This window comes from Abrus precatorius, unplaced genomic scaffold, assembly GCF_003935025.1.
Source record: "Abrus precatorius isolate BTA unplaced genomic scaffold, Abrus_2018 Scaffold1, whole genome shotgun sequence".
Classification (NCBI taxonomy): Eukaryota; Viridiplantae; Streptophyta; class Magnoliopsida; order Fabales; family Fabaceae; genus Abrus; species Abrus precatorius.
In genome coordinates this window covers 1,481,772-1,494,592 of record NW_020874291.1, presented here as the reverse complement: position 1 = coordinate 1,494,592, position 12,821 = coordinate 1,481,772, and the positions used below count along the sequence as shown (strand labels likewise).

The following is a 12,821-nucleotide window of genomic DNA, read 5'->3' as shown; positions in this document are numbered from 1 at the left end:
AAATAATATAACATAAAAAATAATAAGTATTAAAAATTATAATTCATACCTATAGAGATTAGTTTAAGTAACAAATAATTTGAAATTGTTTAAGTAAGATTTTGATTTCAGTTTTTGTATATACAAAAAAATCTTTCATGCTCATTTACCACGTTGAGTACGCAAATCGAGTCGGATCTATATTAAATCGGATAGAAAATAAAAAAATAAAATTTTTAAAATTTTTATATTATATAATTAATAATTAAAAATATATATTATCAATACTCACATATACAACCTCTCTTAAAAGGTACTTTTTTTTTCTCAATTATAATTAAAGTATAAACTAAAATATGCTAATGTAAAATATAACCAAAACTGATTTCACATTATTTAATGATTTTTTTAAAAAAATTCTTTTTAATTCAAATATTATTATCAATGATTTTTTTAATTTTTGTGACATGAGTTAATAGAATCTTTTTAGAATTAATTACTAAAATTTAAGTATCTTCTATTAAAATGTTAAACGATTTCTTAATTTTTTCCGCTTGATTTGACATTTGACAGAGAAATTTAAATCTTCAACTGATTACATTCAATGCTAATGAAAATATTAAATTATCCTTCAATGATTTTGACATGTAGTTTAATTTTTTGATAAAATATTAACTGATATTAATTACGTTTTTTTTAATTAGCATAATTTAATTATTTTTATTTATTTTTAAGATTAGGAGAGTACTCTGATACTGATATACACATGAGACAAGGACCATAGTCCACGCGCATCTGAAGACATGGGCCAATAGGATTTACGAAAACTAGGAATTGAGTGTGTTAAGTGAGATTGAGTGTTCAGTATTGACTTGGACCGAAAGCAACGTTTGAGCTTCCCCTAACGTTGTCGTGGATTTTCTGATTATTGCTTATCGCTTATTGTGTGTTTTTAGGGAGTTTTTTTAAATATTAATATAATATGAAAATTATAAAACTAAATAAAAACAAACTTTTTAAAGATAATTTTAAGTTTTTATAAATATTTTTAATTCGTTTTAAAATTTTCTCCTTTTTTTTTTTTACTTATACGAGTAAGGTGAGAATTTTCTTTTATCATTTTTTCCTTTTTTTTTTCGTCGAAAAGGATCTTTATTTTTGGTCCCTCTTCTCTACTGCTTGTTGGTTTCATCCAAACGAGAAAGCCATTGCAAAGAATTTTCGAATAATAGAATCACCTTTGAACTTACCTCCAATGGCGAGGGAAGGTTCCAAAAATTCTACGAGCCGGAAGCGTAAACGAGGGTTTTCAAGAAAGCTTCAAGTCAACGAAAGGGTGGAGGTAAAGTCCACTGTTCAATTTTTAATGATAAAAATGTGATTTTCTTGTTTTTCCCTGAGGTCTTTTAGAAAAGAAAAACAATGTGGGGTACCCTTGTCGTGTTTGTAATCTTGTGTTTGTTTTTTCATACGTTTGTGCACGTGCTTCTGTTTCTGCTCCTTTAGTTTAGGTTGTCGTAAATTTTGGCTGTTACCGGGTTTGAAAGCTGTTAGCTACATTAACTTGTCGTTTTCATCATTAAATTTTTGTTTGATGTGTTGTGCATTGTTCTCTTTGCCATGCATGCGAAGTGTCGTTTTTTGTTTGCAAAGTTTAAATAATTTTCCCTCGTGATGCTTTTGGTCGGAAATTTCCCTGTATAGAAATTGAACAAGTTTTGAAAATTTTCAGGTGAGGAGTGAAGAGGATGGATTTCTAGGATCATGGCACCCTGGGACAGTTATCTGTTGTGGGAAGCTGAAGCGCCATGTCAGATACGAGAATCTTTTGGAAAACGATGGGTTGAATTATCTTGTGGATGTAGTGCGTGTTACAAAAGCATTGGATGGTGAAAATGAATCCTTGAATTGCTTTAAGCGAGGGTTCATTAGGCCACTGCCTCCTACGGTTGTGTTTGATAGATGGGGCCTTAAGTTTGGTCTGTGTGTTGATGTGAACCATCTAGAAGCTTGGTGGGAAGGGGCTATATTTGATCACTGTGATGGGGAGGAGAAGAGGACTGTGTTTTTCCCTGATTTGGGTGATGAAATGCAAGTTGAAATTCATCAGTTGCGGATTACTCAGGATTGGGATGAAGTTACAGGAAAGTGGGAGCAACGAGGGAACTGGGTGTTTCTTGAATTGATTGAGGAGTTAGAGAGGGAAACATATGTTCCAGTTTCAATTAAGCAAATTTGGTATGACTTACAGGTAAAAATTGAATTTTGCATTATTGGAGAGTGGACATATAATGTGAAGGACTTGTGGAGAAACATGGTGATGGAGATAATTCAGGAGTACTTTACTCTTACAATAGAAGCAGTTATCTCAGTCTCAAAACTTCAGCAGCTTTTATTAAATGAAATACCAGAGCTGGAGTTAGTGGAACCCATTTCTAATGTTGGGCAGAAAGAAACTGTTCCTCCTGTTATAGAGACCTTACATGATTTTCAAGATGAAATGACCCGTAGTGGTGCTGGTGACTTAACACCAGAGCTGGAGTCAGGTGAACCTGTGGCTAATGCTGACTTAAAAACGACCTTGCCTGATAAGGAAAATGTTGTGCAGAAAGAACCTGTTGCAGCTATTAATGAGACCTTACCAGTGTTTCAAAATGAAACGACCTCCAATGGTGCTGGTGACTTAAATCTTCCAGGGAATTTATTAAATGAAACACCAGAGCTGGATTCAGTTGAAACAGTGGTTAATGTTGATTTAAACATTACCTTGCCTGATAAGGAAAATGTTGTGGAAGAAGAACTTATTCCACATGTTAATGAGACCTTACCTGTTGATCAGATATGGAGTGGTGAATTATTGCATACAGTATCCAAATTGCTTCCAAAGGATGCTGAGTTATGTGTGATGGATGGTGGTGCTGAAAATAAATCAACTGCTAGTCAAAAGCGGAAATGCTTGAGAAATTCAAAGGCCAACCTACTGAAGTGCCAAAGCAATGGATTGCCTAGAAGGGTGCTAAGATCAAATAAGAGGGTGCAAAAGGTTTCAGCCACTTGTCTACACCATAAACCTCTAACTATTCTGTCTTGGTTGATAGACAGCAACATGGTCTTACCAAGGTCTAAGGTTTATTATAAGGCCAAAGGCAAGCGCAATAAGGTCTGTATTATGGCTCATGGGAGAATAACTCGCAATGGCGTCAAGTGCAAATGTTGCCTAACAATATACAGTCTTGTTGGCTTTGAAAATCATGCTACAGGCAATAGTACGTGCAGACCCTCTGCTAATATCTTTTTGGAAGATGGTAGGTCACTCTTAGATTGCCAGAAACAAATAATGGAAGATCATAAAACAAGGCAAACTATGGAAATACCATTCAGTGATTTGGGTCAAGGCGAGAATGACTGCATTTGTTCTTTTTGCCACTATGGTGGTGAACTTATTTTATGTGATCAATGCCCATCTTCATTTCATAAGATTTGTCTTGGTTTGGAGGTATATTAACCAATTTCCTTCTCAGTCATGCTATATTTAGTGTCATCTTGTTTTTACTTATTATATTGCTTCAATTCAGTACTTGCATACCAATAATTGGTTTTGGATCTGAGCTGTTTTCTTTGCTTGTTTTATTTTTTCTTTATAGGATATCCTTTATGGTGACTGGTTTTGTCCATCATGTAGTTGTGGGATTTGTGGCCAAAGCAGAATTAAAGGAGATGAGGATGGACATTTCCTTACTTGCATTCAGTGTGAACATAAATGTAAGTAAGCTAATAGGTGTTTTTACCTTAATATTTCATCCATGAATTCCATACCAGGATATCTTTTGGGTGTGTATTTGTCTACATATGTAAATCTGATGTGATCTTTGTCAAACTTATGTAGATCATGTTAGGTGCCTGGAAACTGGAGCTGTAGATATATCAAGACATCTGAAAAACTCGTTCTGTGGAAAAGACTGTAAAATGGTACAATAGATCCATCTCCCTTCCTTTTGTTTTTGAAAACATTTAGTCATAATTTGCAAGAAAAATTGTTTGCTTCTATTTGTTTACCTTCAAGCTCTCTCTCTAATTTATTTTGCTCTTACTTTCGTAGGAAGCATTATTTTACTGCTTGTTTATTGAAACAAAATTATATTTATCATCAATACTATGTGATTCTGGCCAATCGTTACTCATGAGATTTGATTGAATTAGTGATTTTGATTCTGGTGATGTTACTTGTTATGACTTGACAAACTGATGAGATTTGTCAGAGAAAAATATTAGGTTGTCTTCATTGAGGTCTTTTAGGGCACTGGTTCTCCTATACATTTATTTGTCTATTTTTTGCAGATATATGAGGGTTTTCGTAAATTATTAGGAAAGCCAGTTTCAGTGGGTGCGGACAATCTAACTTGGACATTGGTGAAGTTTATCAACTCTGACAGTTGTGATTTTGATAGTATTAAAAGTGACTTATTGGCAGAAAGTTACAGCAAACTCAATCTTGCTCTTTCGGTGATGCATGAATGTTTTGAGCCCTTAAAGGAACCTTTGGCTGGCAAAGATATCATGGAAGATGTTTTATTCAGCAGATGGTCAGAAATTGTTATCATTCGATTTCAAGATATGGTCATATGTTTTATGTTGTTTATTCTATATATCTTATACACAGCCGTATATACCTTGTCCATGATCATAATAATCTGTCTCTAAGTTGTGCTACATTATTGCAATATCTCTTGGCATATATCTCATATCTGTACATTGAAACCTTGTAGGTCAGAGCTTAATCGATTGAATTTCCAGGGTTTCTATACTGTACTACTTGAGAGAAATGATGAACTGATTAGTGTGGCGACTGTTAGGTGAGTATAGGATTTGTTACCATCAAGTACTAGGCTTTGATTGTATGATTGCATATTCTATTTGAGTTGTGGGTTTCTAAATTTATATGCATTGTTATGATATGGACATTCATTTTCTGTCAATTTTTTAGGGTTTTTGGGAAGAAGATAGCAGAAGTACCCCTTGTTGGTACCAGATTACAGTATCGTCGACATGGAATGTGTCACATTTTAATGAATGAGCTAGAAAAGGTAATCCAATAAGCACACGTATGCCCTTTTTATTGTCTTTTTCCTTAATTGGAAGCCCTCTTTTGCCAGGAATAAATGGTATAATTGCTGAACTGCATCATTTTCTGAAGGCAATAAAACAAAGATTTCTCTAGTTTTGGATTCAATTTCTTATCATTGTGTTATACACCCCAGCTTTTCATCATTCCAATAAGGATATTTGGGCAATAATTTAACTGCTTAAGATGTTACTCGAAAGTCAAATCATGGCAGGGCATATGAAGTAGAATAATTTGGAAATCAATTCCTAAATTTTAGGAGAATCACCGCATCAAATTAGTTGGAATGATTGAGGTCAACTATTCTATTTTTATTTCATTCCTGTAATTTTGGGATTCCTAGTTAATTCTGGGAATATCCTATTTATTATTTCCTTTTTTGTCGTCTTCCTCTTTAGTGTAGAATGTGTCTCTGCTCTTATGTAATATAACAGAGATGAAATATTTTTCTTCATACTCTGCTCATATATATTCAAGACCTGGTTCTTCATAGATGAAAACCAGTTACAGCCTCATGGCTGATATGCCCACCACCCCAGAAAATGTTTATCAGCCTCACACCTCCTAACCAGTCTCTTATTAAAAACACAAACAGTAACTCAGTCTCCATGTCTCCATCTCTCCAATTTGTCAACCTTAAGCCCTCCATTCAAATAACTCAACATAAGTTGAATGGGATAAACTTCAGAGAATGGTTCTTTCTTGTCTAATATGTAATTATAAATATGCGATGCAACTTCAGACATCTAATACACAACATTCATACATTTCTGTCTATAGTAACCAATCCAATGATGATTTCTGAAAGGGTGTGTATTTAGTTCCATTGTTGAAAATAAAAAGTGGAAACTATTGTGTTATCATAATGTTTTTTTCTTAAGATAAAGTCCTTCAGCTACACTCATTTTTGAAGTTATTTTCTGACTTGCATGTTTCTTTTTTCAGAAGCTCATGCAATTAGGTGTGGAGAGGCTTGTTTTGCCTGCTGTTCCTAGTGTACTAGAAACATGGACCAGGTCTTTTGGCTTTGCAAAGATGACCAGTTCTGAGAGATTTCAATTTCTTCACTATACTTTTTTAGACTTTCAGGATACCATCATGTGTCAGAAGCTGTTGATGAAAATACCATCTCCAGATTCAGTTTTATTAAAAGGTTTGTAAGTCCTGTCTTTGTAAAGGAGACATTTAAATAAGTTTGCTTTGCACAAAATGGGTTACACCTGTGATGTTTCCTGTTGCAGATTCACAAAAAAAATGTGATTTTTCCTCTGGACGTTGCAGTTTTAACTTTAAAAAGTCTAGTCCAGTATGTGAAGTATACCAAGTAGAAGAGATTGACAAAGGAGGGATGCTGGATCAACTAATAGGGGAGTATGTCTAACCTCTCTCTATTTCAATCCTAAACATATGAGAAAAAAAAAAGTTATGATGGCATTATATGCTATCTATATCTATATATAGGTAGAGAGAGTCCAGAGGCGATCTGGTATTGTGGAGAAGCAAGGAAAGGGTGGAAAACAAAGAAAATGATAGATGACATCTGCATTTATAAAGTATCACCTGAGTTAATTATTTGCATAAAAGATGCATAAAAATAAATAATTTTTACATTTTACTATTATTTAATATATTTTTTTATCATTGAAAATTTGGAACTTGCAATCAAAGTTCATCTTAGCAGTCCTTTAATAAGTTTGTTTTGTCTATTCCATAGTTCATTCTGTTTTAATGTTGTGATCTATTCGGGGGCATAACACAGATATGGTGTTAAACTAGTTCTTGATTTATTAGTTGGGCCTCTTGATGACCCATTATCTAAACTAAACCACGCCCGGTTACTGTAGCATTAAGACCAAGGATCCTATCTTACCAATTTGGAATCAGTGAAATACAATTCACCTTTCCACAACTGTCAAAACCCCTAGAATCTACTCTTACACCTCAGCATTGTTCCTTTGGCCTACAATTGAGTGCTTCATGCAGGGACAAAGTGCATCCATGGTATTGGATATCTTCTGTCAAAGAGAAAGTAACCAGCAAGAGTCTCAATCTGCCATATTCCATCCTAAGATCAGTGTGCTGACATCTTGACCAAGGCCCTCTCAACTCAATGATTCACACAGCTCTCTACAACAAAAATCAGAGTGGTTGACTACTACACAATAGTTCACCTACCCAAGTTTGACGGGAGAATATTAGACTATGTTTATATTTGCATGCTGTATACTGTAGACGTGCGCTGCATTTACTGTGCTTCTAGCATGCTGGCGTCACTAAATTGTTAGCTGTCAACTCACAAAAGTGACTAACAGACTAGTCCCACTGTCAAGACTGTTTCAGGCCCAACAGTCTGTTACAATTGAATTGGCTCAGTTACAACATTTCCTCGTACTCAGCTATACTATATATGTCAATCGATTTTTCTAACATTTGCATACACAATAAGAAATCAATAAATAGTAAGTTTTAATTGGAAATTGTAGCTTTAGTGTTATCAATGCATTGGATTTTGTGATATCCTATGATTTTCAACAAAAACTTACTATACATGAGTTCTTATTGTATGCTCGATACATTAGAAAAACTGTATGTCAATACAGAATAAACACCCTGTCTGTTTTCTCGCATTTTTCGTCCACTTTTCATCTGAATCTAATTCCCATTTCTGCTACCATTGCAACTGTGTTCAAGCTCAGGTTTAGGAAACTGCACTGCACAAAATTAATACCCCGTCCCTTTTTCCTCAACCATGTAGATTATATTAACAGATCGCGTTTAACATAGTGCAACTTTTATTAGGGCCTCCAAATTTCAATCATTGAGAGAGAATCTTCATCAAGTGGGAATGGTGCAATGAACAATGATTTTGTTTTCCTGGCATCTTCACTTTCATTGATTTAGTTAAAATTACTTGTTTTTATCATATCCGTGATATTAATCATCCTCACCATGATGGTTCTTGTTCATGTAATTGTTCATTACCTAAGAATCTTTTCACCACATTAGAAGTTGAAGTCTAATCCGTTGCAAAATGAAGATGATTCTGGCTTTCACGCCATTTGACCCATTGCTTCAATTATTTCATAAACAAATTCAAAATTGAATTCCCTTTTCATTGGGCCACACTTGTGTATCAGTATGGTCCTCTATAAATCAATTTCAGATTAGAATGTATTGACATTTTTGCTATTTTTCTTTGTAACTGTTATGAAGAGATGATGCTATTGCAACTAACAGATGTGATGTTTTTCTAGTACTTATGCCGGCAGCAATGATAATCATGGTAATGGTGCTATAGACCTCGTCACCATGGTACTTTCTTCTCTTAATTGTTTTGATGAGTAACATGTTGTTCCCCACTTGTTGCCTTAATCCTTCTATTGTGTCGTTTCTTGTTTCAGTGAAGATTGATAATTTTAATTTTATTGGTTCTTAGGTGAAGCAACCAAGTCATGGGGATAAACAGCGCCAGAATGGAAGTAACTCACAATGCTCTCTTTTAAAGCAAGCTCATAGTCATAGCAAGCCCATTATAAGGAAGGTCTATGCTAGAAGGAGAAATGGGCCTGATAATAGTGAGGCCCGAATGCAAACCACGAAAGATGACAGGTATAATGGCCCACCCAAGTACTACGCCCGAAAAACAAAAAAAGCATGTGAAGGATTTAGAATGTCATTATGAGAGAGATTAAAGTTTGAGTGGACATGAGTGAGGGGTGCAATGTAAATTTTGGTTGTGTACTTTGCATCTTCTAACTCATCTAATTTTTGAATGTGGAAGAATTTGAATGGGTTCCTTCTCCACATAAATAGTTTCTTCCTTCTCTTGTATGTTGAATGCTCATCAATTTTTTTATTTGCAATTTTATATAATGGTAGTTCAATGTGCTTGTGTAATTCGTACAAATTAACATCACTTCTCAAATATTTATTTTTTTTTATAAATGGTAGTTCAATTTTTTTATTTCCATTTCTATGTTTCTCGCTATCAAAATACACAGTTCGCTTTCAACTTTTTTCATTTTTTTGGGCAAGAAAATGAAAAAAAGTTGTCTCAAATGGCAAAAAAAAAGCCTAAGAAGAGAGTGGAAAGAGTGTTGTTCTACGATTTTTGGGATCACTGTAACAGATTAAATATTGAGGGACTAATTACTAAAAATTAAAATTAATAATGTGAAAATTGTAAAAAAATTGTTCTAACAGTCACATGTTAGGCACGGTTATTGGAATGAGATGGAAATGTGGTTGATTAGAATCCTGTATAAGTCCTTTTTGTACATTCATTATGAATTATAAATACAATTGTGAATTTCAATTCCTCTTAAACTTGTTCAAGTTGTGAGTGACTGCGTTTTCATCTTCAGCAATCACATGATCATTGCACATAAAGAAACTAAATTGAAAATAGAGATTTTGTTTTTCTATTTCATAACTATGAAAGTCGTAATCTCTTATTCTCAACAAAAGCTTCAAGTTTTGTTCTAGTTTCTTTACTCTAAATTATAATGATGACAATGTTCTTGTGTTAAGGTTTAAAGACCTGATTTTTTCATATTTAACTATTAAATTGATATATAATAAAGAGAATAAAAAATATCTATTTTCAAATATTTAAGGGAGTGAGTATTTATTAAATCCAAAATAATTATTCAAGTATTTGAATTATAGAGTTAATATTTATTTAATTGGCACTTGTAAAAATATTTGATTTTTAAAAAAAAAAACCATACTCTTTAAGTAAAGTCTTTTTTTTTTTTTTTTATTACAACGAACTATTTATGTTCCTATTCTTGAATCTAGCATATATTCATTTAAGGACTCAATTTTATAAATGATTGTATTTTTTATTTTAATCAATTTAAAGATGTCTTATTAGACTATTTAAGGTTCTATATTAGCCTGTGTGTTTCTAAAATTTTCTGCCCGTACAGTGACTGTTCTTCGTGTTCCTTGTTTGGATTGTTCATTAAAATAACCTGCAGACTCATTTTCTTAATCCTTGCAGTGAGAGCTTTTCGATGTTCTTTCAGATTGTAAATTAGGGCTCGTTTCATGCATTTTTGGTTCGATATCATAGGTTTCCTCAAATTTAAAATTTTCCTAATCAGTCTGAACTCTGTCTACGTGAACAAAAAGTCTTTTTGTATTCCCTAATCAGACTTGTTCATAAAAACTGATCAATCGTAGATAACTAAAAAAAAGACAATCTTTTGATTTGGGAGATAAACCAAATTAGAGATATGTTAGTAACTTGCATTTAGAACCACTTTTAAAGACTATTAAGGACATATTTTATGTAATAAATAAGAAAAGAGATAAAATGAAATAAGGTTTTCTCTTAAGGTTGTAACCTAGAACGCACGTATTAGGAGATGCATGCTATGTATATTAATTATACTCTATATTGAAAATGTGAAAAAGACTTGGAACTTCTCGTGATGCAGAACAGGAACAGAAAATGGTTTTAACCAAACATATTGTTTAATCCTTCTTCTTACACCTTATCAAAACAACTCAAGCATTTGTGGCACACCAGTCATGTCTGAAGAATGCACCTTGTACTCCAACGCCGCTAGCAACTTGTCATTCCCTTGTTGTTCTACTCCAGCAGTGACAGTTATGGCTTTGACAATAGAGAATTTACTTTCGAGTGTGGATAGAAGGAAAATTAGGAATTTAGAAACTAAATTTAAAACAAGTGTCTATATGGTGTAAAAAATTGAGTGTAGAATCGAACATTAAAATTGGAATTGAGTTTCAGAATTTTAACTGTCATTTTTTTATGTCCATTTTAAATTTGAATTATAATTCTCTACATCAATTTTATAGAATTATGTGAAGCTAAATTTGGGCCAACTTGAATTCCTAATCTACACAACAGTAATTCTTCTTTGTAGTTCTTATTCTTCCCTAAGTATTTTCTCTCTCTTCCTTTGTTCTTTCTTTCTTGTATGCATCTTTCTTCCTCTTCCTATGTTCTCCTATTTCTTTATATTCTCTTCTCCATTTAACTTAACTTTTACATAATTATTAGTATCACTTCTTTTTTTCTATATTCTCTTATTTTTCTCTATTATCTTTTTTCTGGTTTTAGGTTGATTATTAATAAAAGTGTTTTTTCTCCATTTCTCTTCCTCTTGTTTTTCCTATTCTTCATTTATGTCTTCTTTCTTTCTTTCTCTTTTTTTACATTTGTTACATGTTTAATATATTTATGTTATTGTATCGTATTGTTATTGTATATTTATTGCAAACTATATTGTATTGTTATTTTGCACTCTACACTTCTTGCAAACTATACTGTATTATTTTTCTGCACTTGACATAAACTATATTATTTATGTTAATTTTATAATAAATTGTTTGATATTTTTCTTGAATTGTAAAATGTTTGAAGAAATATTAGAAATTAATTCAAGAATTATTAAAAGTACAAGAAAAACAAAAATGAGAAAACTAGTGTTAGATGCAACATTTATTACAGTGGCCACAATAGCTTTATGGTATAAACAAAGAAATATACCTAGAGAACTAACAGAAGAGAGTGATACAGACATAGAAATAGGTATACTTTTGAGAGGATTATCGCATGGAATTGATGAAAATTGTTATAATGAATTTTGTCTTACTAAACAAGTTGTTTTTTTAGCTTTGCAATATTTTATGTGAAAGAGGAGCACTACATGATACTTATAATGTAAGTATAGAAGAATTCATTGCAATGTTTTTACTTAGTTTAGCTCATAATCTCAAAATGAGAGTTCTCGTAGGCACTTATATTTGTTCCTTAGGAGACACTTTGGTGAAGTTTTAGCAAAAATTATTGGCCTAACAAAGAATACATCAAATACTCAACCCTTTATAGAAGATAACAAGTGGAAGTATTTTTTGGGTAAGATCTATGCTAATTAGATTAAATAGTTTGAGAACATTATATACTAAATTTGATATTGATTATATATTGATGGGATTGTATTGGAGTCTTAGATGAAACACATGTCTTAGTTACTCTTCCATTTAAAGACCAAGGTAAATATAGGAAAAAAAAAAATCACTACAAATGTATCAAGAGTGTGTGATTGAAATATGAAATTTATTTATGTCTTAACTGAATGGAAAGGTTCAGCATCAGACTTTAGAGTTTTGCATAGTGCTATGACAAGAGCTTATCCATTTGTTGTACCAAATAGTGATAATTTCAAACATACAATTATTTTAAATTGTTAATCATTTAATAGTTAACATTAATTTTTATTTTTCTAGAAAAATATTATTTAGTAAATGTAGGATATACCAATGTACCAAAAGAACTATAAAAATATTTGTCCAAAAATTGTGCACTGAGAAGCTGCTCGGATGTTAACAGTGAAATTGATCATCTCCGTAGTAGAAGAGTTTCTTCCTACAATTTGATAAAATATTAGCATCTGTTGCATACTTAAAAACCCATAGTCTCAATTGCACTGACTCTAACATACAAGGAGTATAATTGACTTTTTCCTAATTTATATTATACTAATAACATTTATTTTATTTAAATAATATATTATTTCTTGCACAACAATCTTATACTCTTTGTACTTGGAAAAGGTTTACTTATCATCTTATTTATTTCTATTTATTATTCAAAAGTCCAGTAAAATAGTTTAACCCAACTTTGGGTTTGGTGACTATACCTTTATATTTAATGTGCCATACTTCATTTGCCAAGCAATTATTT

General features: G+C 32.3%; 1 protein-coding gene across 1 annotated transcript; it reads left to right on the top strand.

The window, feature by feature from the left end:
* Positions 1-1,234: 1,234 nt before the first annotated feature.
* LOC113857662 lies at positions 1,235-8,783 on the top strand. Its single transcript, XM_027489769.1, has 11 exons — positions 1,235-1,321; positions 1,712-3,475; positions 3,624-3,741; positions 3,866-3,948; positions 4,318-4,562; positions 4,746-4,832; positions 4,964-5,063; positions 6,047-6,254; positions 6,343-6,472; positions 8,315-8,384; positions 8,538-8,783. The coding sequence occupies exons 1-11, from the start codon at positions 1,235-1,237 to the stop codon at positions 8,781-8,783; spliced, it is 3,138 nt and encodes a 1,045-aa protein (XP_027345570.1).
* The last annotated feature ends 4,038 nt before the right edge of the window (positions 8,784-12,821 follow it).

Coding starts and splice junctions, on each gene's coding strand:
- LOC113857662 (XM_027489769.1), top strand. CDS start 1,235: ATGGCGAGGGAAGGTTCCAAAAATTCTACGAGCCGGAAGCGTAAACGA. Junction 4,563..4,745: donor GATGTTTTATTCAGCAGATG/GTCAGAAATTGT, acceptor GAAACCTTGTAG/GTCAGAGCTTAATCGATTGA. Junction 8,385..8,537: donor CGGCAGCAATGATAATCATG/GTAATGGTGCTA, acceptor ATTGGTTCTTAG/GTGAAGCAACCAAGTCATGG.